Source organism: Pimephales promelas, chromosome 24 (assembly GCF_988280905.1).
Source record: "Pimephales promelas chromosome 24, fPimPro1.hap1.1, whole genome shotgun sequence".
Taxonomy (NCBI): Eukaryota; Metazoa; Chordata; class Actinopteri; order Cypriniformes; family Leuciscidae; genus Pimephales; species Pimephales promelas.
Genome location: NC_142792.1, coordinates 2,700,909 through 2,720,699, shown reverse-complemented (window position 1 = coordinate 2,720,699; position 19,791 = coordinate 2,700,909). Strand labels below are relative to the sequence as shown.

At 38.4% G+C, this 19,791-nt stretch overlaps 1 protein-coding gene across 1 annotated transcript in view; it reads right to left on the bottom strand.

The window, feature by feature from the left end:
* The window catches only part of cog5 (component of oligomeric golgi complex 5), a 75,759-nt gene that overhangs the window by 5,227 nt on the left and 50,741 nt on the right, over positions 1–19,791 (bottom strand). Inside the window, exons 12-19 of the mRNA XM_039660536.2 lie at positions 16,830–17,031; positions 14,389–14,550; positions 13,418–13,517; positions 9,334–9,444; positions 6,890–6,952; positions 4,652–4,755; positions 1,307–1,544; positions 398–474 (exon numbers count right to left, since the gene is read on the bottom strand). Of these exons, the coding sequence (XP_039516470.1) occupies positions 398–474; positions 1,307–1,544; positions 4,652–4,755; positions 6,890–6,952; positions 9,334–9,444; positions 13,418–13,517; positions 14,389–14,550; positions 16,830–17,031 (1,057 nt within the window). The remainder of the gene's footprint in view (positions 1–397; positions 475–1,306; positions 1,545–4,651; positions 4,756–6,889; positions 6,953–9,333; positions 9,445–13,417; positions 13,518–14,388; positions 14,551–16,829; positions 17,032–19,791) is intronic.

Genomic DNA, 19,791 nt, shown 5'->3' with positions numbered 1-19,791 from the left:
TATTTGGAACAACGTGCACTAATAAATCAAGACCAAGAACATGGAGCTGTTATTCGCCAAACAGCAAAGGAGCACTGTAAGGTGAGCATTCGAGTATATCCAGACACTGATTTCTCCTCAGCTAATCAGACAAGCATCTGCATTAATAACCTCCCTTTCTCTCTCTCTCTCTCACTGTTAATTAACAGCGATTTTCAGAGGGAAGACTACAGGCGGCCGCTTCGTCTCAGCGGGGGGAGGAGGAGAACGAAGGATAACACTAATTGAGAGCGTTCGTGTGAGAAATACACACAAAAGAATAATTTTTGATGTCTTGATGTGACATCAAGTGCTGAGTGCAGTCAGTCGAGGACAAGAAGATCATCTGACATCATCCAGACTTTAAATAAATACTCACCTGAAAGATCGCAGGAGACGGTACGCCTTCCCCAAGTCTGACACCCGTCTGCAGAGAGGAGCCACGGCCAGCTCCATCTGTAACACACACACATGGGATGTTTACTCACAGATTCAGATGCGACGAATTCATACGAATTTGACAGTCAAACTTAAACATGGTGCCAAATGATAGCCTCTCTATACTGTCATGATGAAGCCAAAAATATATCTAACAACAAAAACAACAACCTGATGTGAGTAAAGGTGCCATATATTTAATTTTAATTTAATATGAAGCTTCAATTTTGCTCTGTTTCTTACAGAAAGCTAATGGAAATCAAGACGTGATTATTTTGGAGCTTGACAGCCCCATGTCCCATATACTTTGTGTTTTAGAGATGAAAGAAAGTTGGATACAGATGAGGGTGAGTAAATGACAGGATTTTTATTTGGTCTAATGGTGGCAAATATTTGATTTGAGAGCTACAATGAATTGTCAGAGAATTCTTAAAGGGTTAGTTCGGTATTTTGCACTTAAAGCCCTGTTTTAAGATCGTTTCTGATGAAATAGAACGATAAAGGTTGAAATTTGGACAAATGCTGCTTTCCCTAGGATTTTAGGTTTCCGTGTTAGCACCCCCCCACCTACTCAATGGTTGTCTATGTGCACTGGAACAATCATTCATAAAACATATTAAACTTTAAAAATGAAAAGACATGCTTTCCAACAGGTTTTATCGTAGTTTTAAAAGTATCGTAGGAAGGAAAAAGGAAGTTGGGTATGAATTTGAAACAACATGAGGGTGAGCAAATGATGAATTTTCACTTTTGAATGAGTTATTTTGAAACCCAGCACTAGAGGAGGAAGATGGTGAGATAGTGACCCCTAGATAGTGAACGAGAGACAAATGTCCCTCATTTTCCTCACCTGAGCAAAGTCTGCTGCCAGCCTCATCTTCCCGCCCTCTCCGAGCGGGCGCAAGATGCTGGCATGGCGGATGAAAAGGGTGATGGCGCGCTGGGCGATGTTCTCCGTACTGTCGTACAGGAAGTCCAGACACTGCAGCGGGCGAAAGTAGTCATTCATCACACGAGCGATGAAGCCCTGCAGCTCACGCATGTACAGAGAGCATGGCACGTCCGGGCGGCCAACCACGGGTAGAGGACTGGGAGCAAACATACACAAACAAAAGAGTAGTGTACTGTAATCCTGTAATGTGAGCATAGACCACAGCTACAAGCAACACCATTGATTTCCTCAGTCACATAATCAATATCATAAATGTGTCGCTACTGGAACTGCTGAGAAACTCAATGTCAGAAAAGGAAGGTCGTGTTGATGCCTTTTAGCAAGCAACAATCAGTTTTTTCTTACACACATGAAGTATATATTTTGCTATATTTATTGTGAATTATATTTTGTGAATATTTTCTTATAATTTTAAGCTATATTTTGTGAATCTCACGTTATAATTTTTTTTTTTACCTTAAAATCATTTTCCTTACCTAAATGTGTTTGTATGTCTTTTAAGTTCTTTAAATGTAATTCATCCGTTTTTATTTTTGATGATTCTCAATGCAGTAATAGAGCATTCATTTAGTATTTGAATACAAATACAATAATAGAATGATTGTTTTAATTAAAATCAGCATGCATCAAAGGCAGTACAACAAATACAGACACAATAAATAAATACTTAATTTAAAAAAAATATATATATATATATGAAGAGTTCAGATGCAAAAGCCTCTAAGAGCCATTTGAAATTTTCTTCTAGAATGATGATTTTTATCAAACTTTCAGTGATTTCACTTAAATGGCAATGATGATTACCTATTAATTGTTATTTAAGTGAAATTACTGAACTTAAATATACAAGTTTGATAAAAATCATCATTCAAGAAGAAAATTTCAAATGGCATTTAGAGGCTTTTGCATCTGAACTCTTCATATATATATATATATATATATATGGAAATAATGGAACTAAAACGGCCCTGCATTTTTACAAAATATATTTTTTTTTAATTTTCTTTCTTTTGATTTTACAGTAAAATATAACATGGACATTGATTTTGTGAGATTGACCATTTAGCTCATCTACAAAAAAAGATTGCAGCTGACAAGGTGAAACTGAGGGTGTTTTTTGGACAAAGCCATCTCTATAGCATGTTTATTTCTCTGCCGTCTTTCCTCAGGAGTGCCCGACAGCAGGGACAGAAATAAAACAAGTCCACCAAGCCTGACTCCAGTTGCCCTTAGGGGACAAGAGATGTGGACAAAAGGAAGCCGCGCTGAATTACAGAGGTAATGGTTTAAATGTTATCAAACACTGGCACCTCACTCTCTGTTGTATTGCCTGGACCACCCAGACCAACGAATGAGAGAAAGAGTCTTCAGGGATCGTGTCCTTAAAAAGTAAAAAACTATGGCGACAAATCAATGCCATTGGCAATAATAACCGAGTGCACAACTGATGCTGGCGCGTGTGGTAAATGACTTCCATGGTAGTATAACAGATCTACACGCGAGGAAACGGGAACTCGTGAGCATAGAATAGATTCTTCCCTGATACTTTACATTAAATCACATTACACATTAATAAACCACAATAAATAAAACAAATTAAGTGATGTCTCCTGTCTCAAGTCAAGTGAATTACGGGTCATTGGTCAGGCGTCCAATCACAACTGACTTCTGGAAAAGGGGAAGTAACCAATGACATTCAAGGTTATTAAAACAGTAAGTCCCGCCCCTCGAATGCCAAAAATAAAACTGTTCGAGCGAGCAAATGCAGCAGGCGAGAGCAGATCGAGTGCGAGCGGGGAATGATCATGCGCGCGCAATGGCTTGTTTTGCGTGCTGCACTCTCATGCCATTTTTCAGCTTGACACAAAATAACTGAATTGAGATTTGTAAACCCTAAAGACTGAGGAGACTAAAACATGAGGAAATGTTGAAATTAAAAGTCAATTTGGAGCAAAACAAATCTAGCAAACTAAATTGCACCACCTTGTCATTGTAGCATTTTTAAATCTAATTTTAAAAATGCTGGCAGTCCTCCCATACATTTTTTTTAAAAAATTGTAATTGTAAAAAAATATGACAGCAGACCCATCACACTTTCTTGCTTTAAGAAACAATTTATGTTGAAATATGGTGAGCTGAGAGAGACCTGATCACAGAACTGCCCTCAACAAGATTAAATATGGCATGGCACACAATCCCAAATGCCATGTTAGTGTTTGAGAAAAAGCCCACAAGGGGAGAACACAATCTTTGTGCAATCATAAATCCCAAGTTTGACATCTCTCATTTGTTTCGTGTGGTATTTTTGAAATATATATCTGAAAATGGAGCAAAACTGAGTGCTACGTTTCTCACTTTTCAGCTGCCTGTTAGACTACTTTACTACTTTTCTGGACAGCTAGTTGATCAGTTTGTGAGGGAACTACAGGGAGTTATTGAGTTGATGAAAGTGTAAAGTTCAAATTAATAAATAGGGCTGCACGACGATAATGGCAATATATAGCTTGGTGCAATTAATAAAATCAATTTTCTGAGTGTTTCAGAGTGAAGCATGCACTCCGTTCGCATGCATGTCCATAGCCAGCCTATTGAAAGGTGGACCTATCAAAAAGTGGACCTTTTTGCAGTTTTTTCCTCCTTTTGTATTTAATTATGAGGTTCAAATACTTCATTTTGGTGACTTTTTGGTGTCTGCTGGTTAACAAGCACGCTTTTTGATGCACCTAAAATATTTTATACGCTACATTTATATTGTAGATCTATTCTGCTGGTAGCTTGTCCATTTTTAAATCATTGTTGAAGACTCATTTGTTTGAATTAGCGTTCGGCACAGGGGAGCCACCTTGATGTATGCTGTATTCTATTTCTTAGTATTTGCTATTTATTTATTCATTTACTTATTGTGTTTTAGTGTATCAGTCTGTGTTTATTGTTTTGTGCTCTAACTGTGAAGTACTTTGGGAGGCCTAGGCCTTGGAAATGTGCTATACAAATAAACATGACATTGACATTGACATTGAGTGGATAAAGTATAGAAATATATATATATATATATATATAAAATTAAAATTAAATTAAAATTAAAATGAAAACTAACTATATTAAATTCCAAGATGATAACTGGACAGTGTAGCATACAACTTTTTTTCTTTGAGTAGTTTCACATGTATGTTTTTGGGATGCATGCAACATATCCTGTGCTGAATGCACAATGCAATAACAGTGTGTTCGTTGCTTGCTTACCCAGAGAAATCCTCCTGGTGCATAGTAATAAGTATTGCTTCGACGGAGTCAGTAACAGAATTCAGCAGGGGCTGAACGGCACTACTCATCAGAGCCTGAACCGACTGCAAAAGACACAAAAAAGAATGAATTTAACAACAAGAGAGAGAATTATTGATATTAAACGTGTGAAAGGTTTCTTCTTTTGAAGGTCATTTTTGTGTAGCATTTCCTTCTAACACCTGCTCTCCCTCCTCCCATGTGATTGCCTGGCATTTGCTGATGGGACATCAGTCTGACCATCGCGTGTGTCATGGCAGCTCGTCCTAGACTCTTATCTGACTCTCCATCTCTGAGCGACATCAATGCAAACCCAATAGGTCTCTCTGACCAAATAGGACCGGTCATTGGAAAAATTCCCTGCAAGCAGGAGATAAAGAGCAAATCTCCTGTGCACATCTCTTCCTCCTAAACCCCTTCGCAACAAAGTTGGTGGTCACATACTCAGCAGATTTAGCTTTCCCATCATTCTCTGCACAGCTGGAGGTTGGGAGCTATTGGTGTCTCTGTTGTGTTTGTTGTGTTCTGGTTCAGAATAGGATGTAAAGAGTGATGTGTTGAGGAACTGGGAGGAGTAGAAATGTGAAGGATGTTGTCCTGTCATGCCTTTCAGTTCTACACTTTGGTGATGCAAGTCAGTCCAAGTTCATTTGGGACAAGTTTATATCGAATGTGACTACAGAATATTTCAGATGGAGCTGAATGTTCTGATTCAGTCTGACCTGTAATGACTCCTGGATCATAATCATTCACTGTTGGTTCGTTAGCCAGAGGAGAACTGAGCCTGGTTTCTCCCAAGGTTTGTTCTTCATTCTGTCACTGATGGAGTTTTGGTTCCTTGCCACTGTTGGCTTTGGCTTGCTTAGTTGGGACATTTAATATTCAACAATACTATTGATCTGCCTGCATTGACCTCATTATATGAAAAATTAACTGAGCTGGACGATGACATCACTGTTTTCTCCAGAGCGGCTGTATAGATAAATAAACGAAATTAATAGGCCTAACTTTTAAATGAACCATCACTGAACTTACTTAAGCTGGACTAAGATGCTATTTTTTCTAGATCTGCTGTGCAGCAGAAAAAAACATTTTTTGTATTGTAAAAAAGCACTATATAAATATTTGATTTGATTTGACAACACATAGTGCTGTACTCTTTCCAATAGGGTTAGTGGAAGATCTTCTGATAACCATGATTTCATGGACTTCATGAGTCATGTGCAAATGAAGGTCACAAGACTGCATGTTCAAATCATGTGAGCCATTTGGGACGGGTTTTTTTAGATGACATACCCTACATAGGAGGAGTGTAGGTGCCCAACTCTGAGGAAAGCGGGTGGTAAAGTGTGGTAGTGTGTTTTCACCTTGTACTGTTGTGTGTACACTTAAAGATCAGGGGTTACAGAGTGAATGCGATCCCATACAGCTGGCAGGTTTTGTTAAAAAAGAGATAAAGGGGAAGAGAATGACCAGTTTACTCATCTGATAGCCAATTTACCCCAGGGGAGAGACTGATGAATTCAGAGCAGCTCAATGTTTACCCAATTACTTTCTATAACCACCTTCAGCCTTTGTGTGTGTTTGTGTGCGGCTGCAGCATTTCTATCAAATTTCTGACCCTTTGTTCACTGTCCCATGCGCTCGCCTCTTGAAAGGAGTAGTTCACTTTTGAAAAAACTTTTCTGTCATCCAAGATGTCCATGTCTTTCTTTCTTCAGTCGAAAAGAAATTAAGGTTTTTGATGAAAACATTCCAGCATTTTTCTCCATATAATGGACTTCAATGGGGTTCAAACGGTTCAAGATCCAAAAGTTTCAGTGCAAACTGTTCAAAGGGCTTTAAACGATTACAGACGATGAATAAGGGTCTTATCAAGCGAAATGATCGCTCATTTAAAATAGTTTAAGTGTTATACGCTCAAATGGTCGCCTTGCTCTGTACTACGATGCACGTTTGTGACTCTTCTGCTCAAACTCGTTCATCAAAATGAGCCATTTTTTTCGTTTCGTTCGTTGAAAAGATTCTACATTTTAATGAACGAGTGTTTTCGTATCACCTTTTTATAGCTGACGCCCACGTTTATCTTACAAGGCCAACATGCCACACTAGTCGGGGTTCACTTTAACTATGAATATGCTTCATGATCATTGTGATGTTAAAACTAGGTGTAAATGGACTTTGCAGATATTGATTTACCTGTAAAGATGCTGTGAGCGATTGCTCTGCTGCTGGAGGAAAGGTGCCCAGTCCAGATATAACCTGAAAACAACTCAAAGTCAGAAATCATCCAACGTTTAGACCCCCTGAACCATAATTGCTGTCCTTCCTCACAGTTCAGGCCCTAAAAAAAAATAATCCCACTGAAACAAGCTCCACTTTTCACAAGTAAAACTTTGATCACCTCCAGTTTAAATATTTAATCATAGATTTATCTCTTTTTATTACCTTATTAATCAAAGGCAAGGAAAAAGCTTCTGCTGCCATGTTTTTTTAATGAGGCAGACCCGGGAACTACATCATCTGGTGCTTAAAAAGCCACTTGTGAAATATCACCACTCACATTGTACAGATATGACTAGTGATGAGTCTGCAGTTTCTCTCTCCTGAGGAAAGACTGAGTAAAGGCACTGCAGCCATCTGTTGTTTATAGACAGGTGACCTGCACATAGAGGAGTTTTATAATACTGCAGGACTCTATAATAACTTCAAACAGCCTTAATATTTGAATACCCTTGGAGTGATTTCATGCATTTTGCTGATTGAGATCTTATGAGCATCTGTTCATAAAACACAGCTTTGGGAAGCACATAATGGCTTTGTGTGAGGACATTTTAGATTTTTCTATCTACCATGCCTGTCATGTTATTGGAGCCGTGTATATTCAAATATGTTGGAATTTAGCACATGATTCTGAATACTTTTTGCAGCTTGAGTATCCTACCCTATTCCCTTTGATTGCATGTCAGAAGACAGTCTTATTCATCAACAGATTGTTTAATGTAAGAAAGAAAGAAAGTCATATGGGTTTGGTACAACGCAAGGCTAAAAAACTCCTGCACTGCAGAGTGAAATAAACCTATAATAACTATAATGTCTTTAATACGGCATTTCAGAATGTTTGTAAACAATAGGCACCAAGATACTTCCGGGTGGCAAAACGCGAGCGGTTTCTACTGATTAACTGAAGAGATCCAGCCGGCTACTGTAACAGTTACATAGATAAACACATTGTTGTTGATCAAAGTTGAAACGATGATGAAAACGTCTTGTGTTTGGGATTGCGCTGCAAGATATACAGCAAAAGGTGTTGGGGTTGTATCGATTTCTTGTTGGTGAGGAGGTTATAGCGAGTGGACGTTGTGTCCTCAAAAGTAGGAAATCATAATGATGCCCTAAATTATATGGTTCATCCAACGTTTACATTTCTGCTGCGAACCTTGCTTGCCCTTCAACTCTGCTTTGTGTATTCTCAAAATGGTCCATCTACAAAATCATAGCAGAGCATTTATCTTCAGCATTTTTCCCCATATTAATTTGTGAATATTTTAAATGTTTTAAAGGGGGCAAAAAGTCATAAACAAATATCTGAAATTTCGTTGAGATGTATATACAGTAGTGCAGCATTGGTGTGGTCAAACTAAAATGATGGTGTTCAACTTTGCGTTTTAAAAATACAACAACCGTTCATTTTTCGTTTGGACATAATACGAGATAGAGTTCTTTATTAAATTCATTTAAAAAAAGAAACAATAATCACAGGAATAGCCTCTCTAAACCTCAAAGAAATGCCATCAAGACATCGAAGCAGAAATAAGGGAGAAACACCATGAACTCTATATCTTTCCCTGCTATTAATGCTTGGATAACACATCACGTCTCCTTCCATTAATAATGATAATAATGTCTAGTGCGGTGCATGGCTGTAAAATAAATTATAAACCTACCAAAGTTCGTTGATTTTTGGAATGACTTATCGCAAGAGGAAAAAAAGATGTTTTAGTCGCATAACATCGGTTAATGGAAACACCGTCATTTCGCAATAGTTTTTTATCGAAATTTGGAAAATATCGCAAAAGTTTTGCGCAAATCTGTAATGGAAACGTGCCTACTGCCTGAAGTAAAAGAGCCGACCATGAGACGGTGAGACTCATGCAATTGTCACTTTTCACACGCTCTCGCACCACATCCATTTTCTCACGCAACTTACCGAAATGTATATTCCTCATATATAATATCGAATCAGTGTTTTTCAACCGCGCAAACAGCTGGAGAACAATTATGTCACATAACATTTCCCTCAGGAAATCCATTTAATGACCATGATAGGCTATATAACACGTTATTTTGGCTAGAAAAAAGAGCTAGAAAGTATTTTGCTAATTATGTGTAGGCATACTATATTACATATTTATTGTATTCTTTACTTATCTCATTAAACACAGTTGTTATTATGATAAAAAAAAAACGGATTATATTTAATAAAATTTTTATTACATTTTTATAGTCAACGGTGGGTCCAAGCAATTTACTCGCGTTGCCATAGGATCGCTTAGGCTTTTGCCACCCGGAAGAACATCTATTAACATCTATTACTGTTGTGACGTCATGGGGAATTGTTGTATAAGAGACAGCATTCTTACTTTAGCCACAGCTTGCTGCAGGCGGAAAAGAGAGTTCACCACGTTAATGTTTCTCCTCTGGCCTTCGGTCAGGGGTCCGATCACCTGACTGGCGTCCCCCTGCGTACACAGCTAAGAGAAAGACAGAAGGAAGTGATAAGAAGAAAGAAGAAAGGGAGAAAATCGAGGGATTAAACAATATTAAGTGTCACAACCAAAGACTTGAGTAAATAATCAAAGAGTCAACTTCAAAAGCAAGGCGACCGCAGGCAATCACTAATTTCCCCAGATATCCCAGTGTTCGTCTGAGGTCAGAAGCGCTTTGCTCAGTGGTGGCACAGCGGTCAGCATGCTGAGACACGGGCGTCACCATGGAGCTCAGACGGCAAAAGCAGGTGGCATTGTGGGTAGGAGGGCGAGCAACAGGGAGGGGGAAAAGAAGAAGGATTTGCCATGCTTAGTGCCACACCACAGGAACTAACAAGGAGAGGGTTGTCTTAGTCACGATTGGACCACCGCACACAAACACATATTCGTGCTGCACTGCTGCCTCCTGACATAAACAAACAGCCACTACAGACAAAACAACTCAGTCGAAATTGTAAAAAAGCAGTATAGGCTTCTCTCATCAAAGGTTGGGGGCTGGGGAAATAAAATTGGGGAGAAAAAAATATCACACATCGTCTGCGAGGAAAAGCCACATAGGATGGTGGCAGCGTGGGTAACCATGGCAACGGTCTAAAAATGGAAAGGCAACAGTTAATTAACGTTTCCCGTGGCAGGTGAGGAGATGCAGTAACACTAGTTATGATTCAAGGTGGGTTGCTCCTTCACACCTGATGTTAAATATATCATAGTCCCCGGGGCATATCTTCAGTCCAATAAATGAACCATTCTGAGATTAACTGCCCTGCAACCTTATGTCTACCCGAAGACCAAAAACATCATACCTCTGTAATCCAGAGCAGACTGATCTCATGAAGTAGCGTGTGTATGACACGCCAATTCGTATTTCCATTTTTGGCGTGCTATCAAGACGCATAATCGCTTTTCAGCGTGTTTATGAACGCCGTTGACTTAACGTTATATAAATATATGACTTACCTCAACCCCATCACTAAACTTAACCGTCACTGGGGTTAATGGCATTTATGACTGTTCCCTTACCATCCTAGGTAAAAAAAAAGATATGACTTACCTCAACCCCATCCCTAAACTTAACCGTCACTGGGGTTAATGGCATTTATGACTGGACATTTGACGACGTGTACAGACACGTGGAATGACGCGAACGTTAATAGCGTAGACATACGCGCATACACGCGGATAGCACAAAATGCGTAGAGATAACACGCCACTTGACTCGAAAGTGGCGTGTATGTTTACGCAAAAGTCATGATGTCATGTTGGTAATCCTCAGAGAAGATTGATCAGATTACAGGAAAGTTCTTTCAAACAAAGCCATTTTAAGATAACCTAAAGTCATCAAACTACATCCAAGATCCATTTTTGAAACAATAGTAGGCTACACAAAGTGAAAATCTGAGCTAAAAACTTATATTTTTACTTAAGTTACAAAAACTCTTCAATAGTTTAACTCTACAGTACTTCTCAGCATAGCTGCTGAAGAAAGCTGGCATTAATTGCGTCATCTGATTGGACAATGACATCTGCATCATCAGGACACTGGCTTGAAAAAAGGACTCTCAAAGCCATCCAAGCAATTTTAGCCACGTTTCAGAAATCATTCTCCCTGCAAGTGCACTCTGCGTACATCTGTGTATCAGAGATGGTTTAAGTCCCGTTAAATTATCAATGCAGGAAGGATATGAGAGGTCAATAGAGATACAGTCCTTCCCTCTGACTTCATTAATATCCATCCATTAGCCGATGGAGTCTCTTTGCTGCCTGTGTTAAGCTGGGTTTGATAAAAACGAAACCATCTGTGTCTGGGAGATCTTCTTGTTCCTAAGATTGTGAGGCCTTTTATGCGAGATTTATGTGAGATTTATGCAATATGCTACTATGATATCATTTCCTGAAGACAGTCCAAGGGGAGGTCAAGGTTTGGCTCTGAACTGAACCTGAATTGAGTTCACAGGGTTCTCATCTCACACATCTACTGAAGGAAATAACAGAACCAAACTCTCGTTATTCATCTGCTTGCTGACATAAGACAGATTGAGTCAGTTGGCCAGTGATTCGAGGACAGACACTGGACTAATCCAATCACACCCTCCCTGGCCAGGCACAATCAATCTCACCTCCAGCTCATAGTGAATGGAGATGGACATACATGAGCAAGTCGAGTCTTATCTCTAAGGCCGTGTGTCCACCAAAGGGTTTTTAGCCAGCTGAAAATGCCTAGCTGTGGGCACTTGAGAGCGTTTTGGCAGCGCAGCGTTTTTTCCGTTGAGACGTTTTGTTGCTATGATACAGAATATCCGGTTAGCTCTGCTGGTTGATGTTGTAAAGAAAGAATGTTGTGACAGTTGGTTGGTGTGGTATTAGCCCCACCCTTCCTCCAATGTGATTGGACGGCGGGGTAAAAAAGTGACAGTGATGAACTTTAGTTTACAAAGATGTGAAACTCACCGAGTGGTCTGGGGTGCTTTCCAACAGATGTTATAGTAGTTTTTGTATCAAGTAAAGTCAATGGAGTCAGACAAAAACTACAATAAAACCTGTTGGAAAGCATCTTTTGCCGCGATTTTAACAATCTTAAAACAGGGCTTAAAGTGTAAAATACCGAACTAACCCTTTAAACTATGAAAGATGTTGAGTCAAGTACAACAAGAAAATTATGATTGCTTCAGTTTACCATTTTATAATTGTTATCAATGTTGATATCAAGGTTTTATTTTTTTTTTCACTGAAGAAAGTAAATAGGACAAATTAAGATTTCATCTTGCCTTTAAATTATTTTTTGTCTTATCTCTGAAGTCAGTTGCAGGACCTTTGGAGAGTAGGACAAATTAACTGATTAAGGATTTAAAGGATTAATTCCCAGAAAGCTAGATCAGTTTTTCAGCAATCTCGAGCCTACTGATTTATTGATTAAGTGCGTTGATGTGCGCGGTCTCGCTCTCCTCTGGTCGACGCTTTTCTGAGAGAAATGCTCATATAAGGAGTTCCACTTTCATCTACGTCATTAGATCCACGATCGAAAAAGAAACAGCCGAAACTTGTACTTGTAAGTTTTTCGGCACAGAAATTCTCCGTTATTCGTCCAAAATATATTTTTTTAAACTTTGGCCATGTTTAGCATGAGAATCCATCTCTTTAACACTGTAAATAACTGTGAATACATGAAACACCATTGTACCACCCCTTTAAGGATTTCATTGAAAAGTTTGTTACGCCTATTATTTTCATGTAACTCAATGTGGATGATCATTGGGAAACTGGTCACTATTTACATTGAGATGGAGACTCAAGCCACTCTGACCACTTCAATGCCCACAAAATAACAACAGTGGAGTACATTTTATAAAGTAATAGCACGAACATTGGGCGGCAGTGACTCAGTAGTTCATGTAGATTGCCTACAAACCAGAAGGTTGGTGGTTCAATCTTCTTTTCTGACAAAGTGTTGAGGTGTCCATGAGCAAGACACCTAACCCCAGCTGCTCCCGACGAGCTGGATGGCGCCTTGCATGGCTGACACCACCATCGCTGTATGAATGAGTGAGTGATTGGGTGATGTAAAGCACTTTGGTGGCCATTGGGTCTGTGAAGTGCTATATAAATGTAGTCAATTTACCATTGCGTTGCATACAGATTTTTTATCCATTTACTGGCATTCATTTGTTAGTTGAGCAACTACTGACCTAGCATTGCATTCTGACGCAATCTCACCTTGGCCTGATTTATAGACCAAAGGAACTAGCACCTCTAACTAGGCAGGTTGGGATCCTTCCCGCCTCTTGTCCAGGTCACGGCTCACAGCAGGTGCACTGATTCTCTGACGCTTGTTGAGATGAGCCGAGCTTTCATAATGAGCTCATTCGCCAACAGTGTACGTCACCTCACCGGCAGGGTTGAGGGGCATGAGAGCAAACAGCCTCCCGCTCAACCTTGCTCATTATCCCTGTGTGTCTCTTACCAGCTGCTCTGACTTGACGCAGAAGAGCTGCACCGTCTTGGCTGCGTTCTTGGCCACTGCGATCGTCAGCCCGGAATCCACTGATGCAACATTCAGCTCACTAACGTGCAAAAAACAACACGCAGGATCAACTGACAACCAATTACAGTCAATAAAAACAGTGTCAGTAGTCCAATCTAATCCCCATAAATTCACCAGCCCATTATTTGTCCATCTGTAAATAGATTAGACTGTTTAATATAGCAATGCTTTTTAGTATTAAATGGATTAAATTAAGGCTTTTTAGTATTAGGATTGCCTTCCTTATCAAGAATACATGCAATGCATACTTAAAAGAGGTAATTCACCACTGGTAAGATGGGCTATTAATAAAAGTTGGCAGTCGAAATGCAATTAAAAAAATTAATAATCAGTGCCACATGACTAGAGAAAACATAAAAAGGGCTATGCTATTCCCCTTTGCTAAAAAATGTCAACACACCCATAATGCACTTTTGGTTTTGGCACCCTTCTCTGTCAATCTCTGTTTAATTTGAAATTCCCATATTGTCACCTTCCTAAAATACTAGCCCAAGTCATTTTTGACTTTTTTTGCATAAGTCATCTTCTCATGATGCTGGCCAGCTCTGCTAAAATCGCCCACATCCTCAGTTGAACAGATCATGCAATTCTACCCCTATAGTATAGGCCTATGTCAAGAGTGTGACTTAGACCGTTTTATTTTGTCTAAGTCAAAAATACAATGAGGCTTTTCAAGATGGCTGCATCAAGAAGAACTAAGTAAATATAATAAACACAGTTTTTTGTGTTTACTTGGCCAATTATTTTAGGAAGGTGATGATATACTACTGACATTGTAACAATACAAAGTTGGTTGAAAATCGGCTAACTTACCCTTTAACAATTGGCCAAAATTAGATCTCTTAGAAGGCAGTATAGAGAAAGAGTTATAATGTATTTTGGAGGTGTACCTGGTTATTGTTTTTATGATGCTGTCCAGTTCATCATTAGAGGGTGGGTTTCGGCCCCCTTGAGGGAAAACAAGGTTGATGGGGTCAAAGAGTCGGGACAGAGACTTGGATAGGTAGGCTGCTTCATATGGCTGAAGAGAATCCTTCAGATCCTTCTCTGGACTGGAAAAAAACATCAAAATGGATTTTAATTTGCTTCACAAAGAGTATATGTAAAACATAAATGCCAACATGTGTAAAGTCAAAGAGTTTTCTGGCAGTTGCTGTATCTTGAGGTCATCTCCAATGTCCTGTCATCAAACTATTATATCTTTGTGTTTTTGATAAACACATGACATGTATTTTGTGATACATACACTGTGTTTATGTCTAAAATTTCACTGACCTAAATCTCTAAATTTAATGAGAGGCCTGCCCGCAGAGATAATTACAAATTAGACTAAATCAAAAGTAGCACTTAATGAAACGTAGCCTACTTACACTCCTCATCTCAGTAGGGATCAAAGCCTCAAGGATTTGATTTCGCCATTGTAATAAATTACATCTCTTGGCTTACAGCTTCTTAATTTCAAATAATAATTTTTTGTTTGACCAATTGTTGATAAAGAGCATAACTGAGATATGACTGAAGTAATACTGTTTCCCCAATGGCTACCATTTTCATTAAAAGTTCCAGACCTTTCATTATATTGTAAGGTCTGAAAATTAGGCATTATCTGATTATAAAATTTTCATTATCATAATGGAATCATCACTATAAAATAAAAAATAAGTAATGATTTATTTGTTACTGTATACATCCTGATAGTATAGGTTTTCTGGCATTTATTCTGGTTTAAATGAAAAACATTTCAGTTATTTTTACTGCATTACAGTAAAATATAATTTATTACAGTAATAAGGATCGCCATTAAAATGGATAAATAATGTGAAATAGAGGCTTAAAAAAGAAATTCATTATCATAAATAATACACGTTTACTTTTTTCCATCAAAATGCTTTAAAGCAAAAAAATGTAAGCGTTTGTAGAAACCTTGACACTACGGTCAAGACGAAAAAAATGTACTTTTTTCCGAATTAATGAGTTAATTATCTCAGAATTATGAGATATATTTTTCATGCAAAAAAGTTTTGCTCTGTTTTTCTGAATTAACAAGTTAATTATGTCAGAATTACGAGATCATTTTTCATTGCTCTGATCATTGCTCTGTTTTTTCTGAATTAATGACTTATCTCAAAAATTTCTCATTAATCTCATTAATTCAAAACTCATTAATTCATAAAAACCGAGTGAAACTTTTTTTCAAGAAAAATTATTTCGTAATTCTGAGGTAATTAACTCGTTAATTTAGAAAAACAGAGTAGATTTTGTTTCCTCAAGTGAATGCAATACGTTTCTGTAAGAATCAGCATCATTAATGTCAGAAACTAAAAACCAAACGAACATTAAAGACAGGACAAAAAGAGCTAAGCAAACGAACACATGACAGATTTCTGCATAACAATAGCATCAATTTCATTTCTCTCTGGACTTAAGTCAGCGAATGCTGTTCAATGTTGAACTTCCAGCAGTACACAGAACTCCTTTGTGTGAGCCAAATATAGATCTACTGAATTTCTGCAAAATAAAATACAAAGAGAACCGTTTACCCCCCACATAACCCTGACATTTGCTAGTTTTTGACAAGATGCTGTAATAATCTTGGCTTTAATTGCAGGTTGTTAGCTTTGTCATGCATCTTGACAAGATTTTTTGAGCTGTATTATGCGATAGGATCAACTGAGCGTATGGGATCTGGGTGTTTGATCAGAGCAGTGGCAGAAACCTTGATGCATTATTTGACAATGTGCCTGAGAGTAGAAGAGCTTCTTTGCTTTCTAATGCATCTCTCTATCCAGGTGAAAGGCAGAAACGCTGTGTGATTAATGAGAGCACTTTTGAGAGCACTTTGCGGGTTGGCAGAATTTTTGTTGCGCCACCAGGAATGATTAGGAAGATGATAGCTTGTGTAGATAATGAACTTCTCGTTTTTATGATGAGAAATCGTGGCATTTCTGTTTGACTGCTTGCATTTAACATCCCAAAATGTTAAATCAGTCATTATGTTTCATTTCAGTGATTGATAGCTGCAATTTTGTACTAAAAACAAAGCATTACTATGGATTCCCCTTGGGAAAAAAAAGTTTCATGGAAATAATAGTTTTTACAAAAATACCATATTCGTTAGTGTTGTTACAACAATAAAACTAGTAACTTCATGTTAGCCATTACTGTCATAAAAAAAACATTGTAGCAGCTACTGCATTTTGGTAGAAACTATTATGTATCATGGAACATTGCTGTATGGGACTAAACTTGATCAAATCATTACAGATGATTATTAAGACAAATTAACAAATGTGTTAGAGAGTTAGTGTGCATGTATCATGGTAGTACTCACTCATAGTCTGGTTTGGTCCGGGTGAACATATCGTCAGTATCATGTTCTGATGCTGGCAGTTCCACATCTAGACCCGCACCACTGCTCGCTAGCGCCCCCTGTATGCTTGCGCTGTACTGCTGCAGACGCTTCCACAGCTCATTATAAAGCCTCAACAGTTTGGGATACTCTCCTTCCAGAGCCTGCTTCAGGAAGGTTGATGCTGTGAACAAATAAAAATTAAAAAATAGAGAAGGGGACGCGTTTAAATAGCGAAGATGGACACATGGATAAATTCATCGTCTGGTGTCGTTTAAAGCCCTTTGAAGCTTCACTTAAACTCTCATTTGGACCTTGAACCGTTTGGCTCCCAATGAAGTCCATTATATGGAGAAAATCCTGGAATGTTTTCATCAAAAACCTTAATTTCTTTTCGACTGAAGAAAGAAAGATGTGGACATCTTGGATGACAGTAAATTATCCGCAAAAGTTTTTTTTAAAAGTGAACTACTCATTTAAGTCCTTGAATTTGAGGGTATTGGACCTGGAAAGTCCTTGGAGGGTCCTTGAACCTGAAGTTAACCAAGTTGTGGGAACCCTGGTCAGTGTTGACATTAAATAGTAATTTTTGTGAATACCATATGACTATCTAGAATGATTTAAAACTACAAATCCTCTCTTAGCAACTCAGTGAGCTAAAAAACCACAATTCCCTAATCTCCAACCACTCTAACAAAATAACACCAAATAAAGAGAATCCATGGAGAGTCAAACAGATGGAATTGTATAAAAATACCTATTCATTAATATGGTAATAACCCAACTTTACAGGTGATTAAATGCTCGTTTCGAATATTATGCAGATTGTTTCCTATGCAGATTGATTTGATGAATGCATAATTGAGCAGAGGCGCAAGAATTTTAAATGGTTTCCGTCTTTGTTTCACCGTTTGTTCCTGCTCTACTGATGGAGTACTGAATATTAGCTGTAACCATGTTCAGCTGATGCTACGTTTCTGAGTTATTACTGGCAGTGGAGCTTAAATTTCCACACTACATAAAACTGCCATAGAGCAGTGTATAAACACAACTACTGACAGTCAAGAAAATATTTCCTCAGGGAAGGTGACGAGGTGCATAAAAAACAACAACAAACAAATATCACTGGTGAAATGGTGAAAAATAGCATGTTCACTGAACAAATTTTAGTCGAGGTCCAGATTTTGTTTTTCATGTTGTAATAATGAAATAAAAAAGAAAAATAACATAAATAATAAAAACAGAAGAAATGACCCTAAACCAGCACCCTGACAGATAGCAAAATAATCCATGGGTCCCCAGGGTTCAAGCAATGTGAAGACAAAGACAAAAATGCAAAGCATTGAGAGGAATACTGGCTTCATCTTTTTTGACATTCTCTTTGAAAGACAAACAGTTCAGGAAATAATTCTGGGAAGAGGCAGGGAGCTGTCAGTAGTCATAAAAGGTATTTTAGGACAAAGAGAGTGATAAATCATTTATAAACGAATCTTCTTTGAAGACTTGTGGAGCAGTGATGTCTCAAGACAGAGTCTATAACAGTCGACCTGAGAACTAAAATGTTTTCTGATGGCCACTTGGAGCTGTAATAGTTTTTTTAAGAGCATCTTCACTTTAAACATTCTCAGTTTTTGAGAGTATTTTGGCAAAGTTCGCCTAATTGATGTATGAAAGTAAGCCACCTAGGGTTCTGAGAATATAAAAGCAAGTTTGATTGAGAGGTTTCAAATCAAGGCTTGGTAAAGGCTTATAAGAGGGAGTAATGCAGAAGCATTTGGATAATGAAAGGGATGCAAAGGCTCCTATTAGCTTTCTATTGATCAGCGGGAGTGAAGCACAAAGCGTCTTTAAGTCGTGATAACACTGGCAGGGATCAATAGGGCCGCACCATCAAGGCCACGGTCTAAATTACTGTGTCTCTGCAGGGTGGACGTGCTGTCCAAGATGTTTAGCACTTTAATTAAGATAGACACTGGCTGCAATCATAAGCCATGTGCTCCATTAATGAGTCGATTCTGTGCTATCCAGAGTGGCTCTCTGTTGTAATACTGCCACAAAAATAATGTAGATTTCATCAATGAAGTTAATAATGAAATTTAAATTTATTCATTTGCCAGACTCGTTCATCCAGAAAACATTTTCTGTGGAGAAAGTTAAGTGCCTAAATCAAGAGAGCAATGGTTATAGCACATGAAATGTCCCTTCTGGGGTTGAAACAGTAACCTTTGGTTTACCAGAGCATGAGACTAACAAGTCATTGGCATTAACTTACAAGTAGCTATGGATAAAAATTTGTCTGTAAAATCAAAATGCATTGCTACCAGCTTAGAAATCCAACAGTTGATATACAATACAAAAGTCTAAGGAAAATCTCACTCCCACTTGGTGGAAGAAGTGACATTGCAGTGGTAGCTTTCCCAGTTACAGACTAATTTAAAGCATACAGCCAGGGCTGTAGGACTCGAGTCCAAACTCGAGACCGTTTTTCTATGGTCTCGGACATAAGTCCTTTTAGGCAAGTCATGCCACTCGCCGCCATCTTGGCAATGCCTCCGGGCAGCTATTTCAGACTTAACAAGACCAGGCTCCATCTAAATGAATGGGCAGAGAGTTATAACTGCACTTTCACTGGTCATCGGGACATAAAAACTGCATGTATAGAAACAGCAGTAAAATATAATAAAAATCGCTGAAAAAGTTTGATGACTTTACCCCAAAATAAGGTTTAAAACACAGTTTTCCCACAGGTTATACTTTTACTGCGCATGGGTTCTCTTGCTCTCTGTCGGTGCGCGCTCTTGCTCGCTCGCTCTAGATTCCGGGAGATTTGAACTAATTTGCGGACATCAGCGAGCCTCTATCAATCTGAGGGAGACACCCGGTACTTCTGGAAGACTTGGGATGTCTGATATTTACACAACGCACACATACACTGCATATCAAA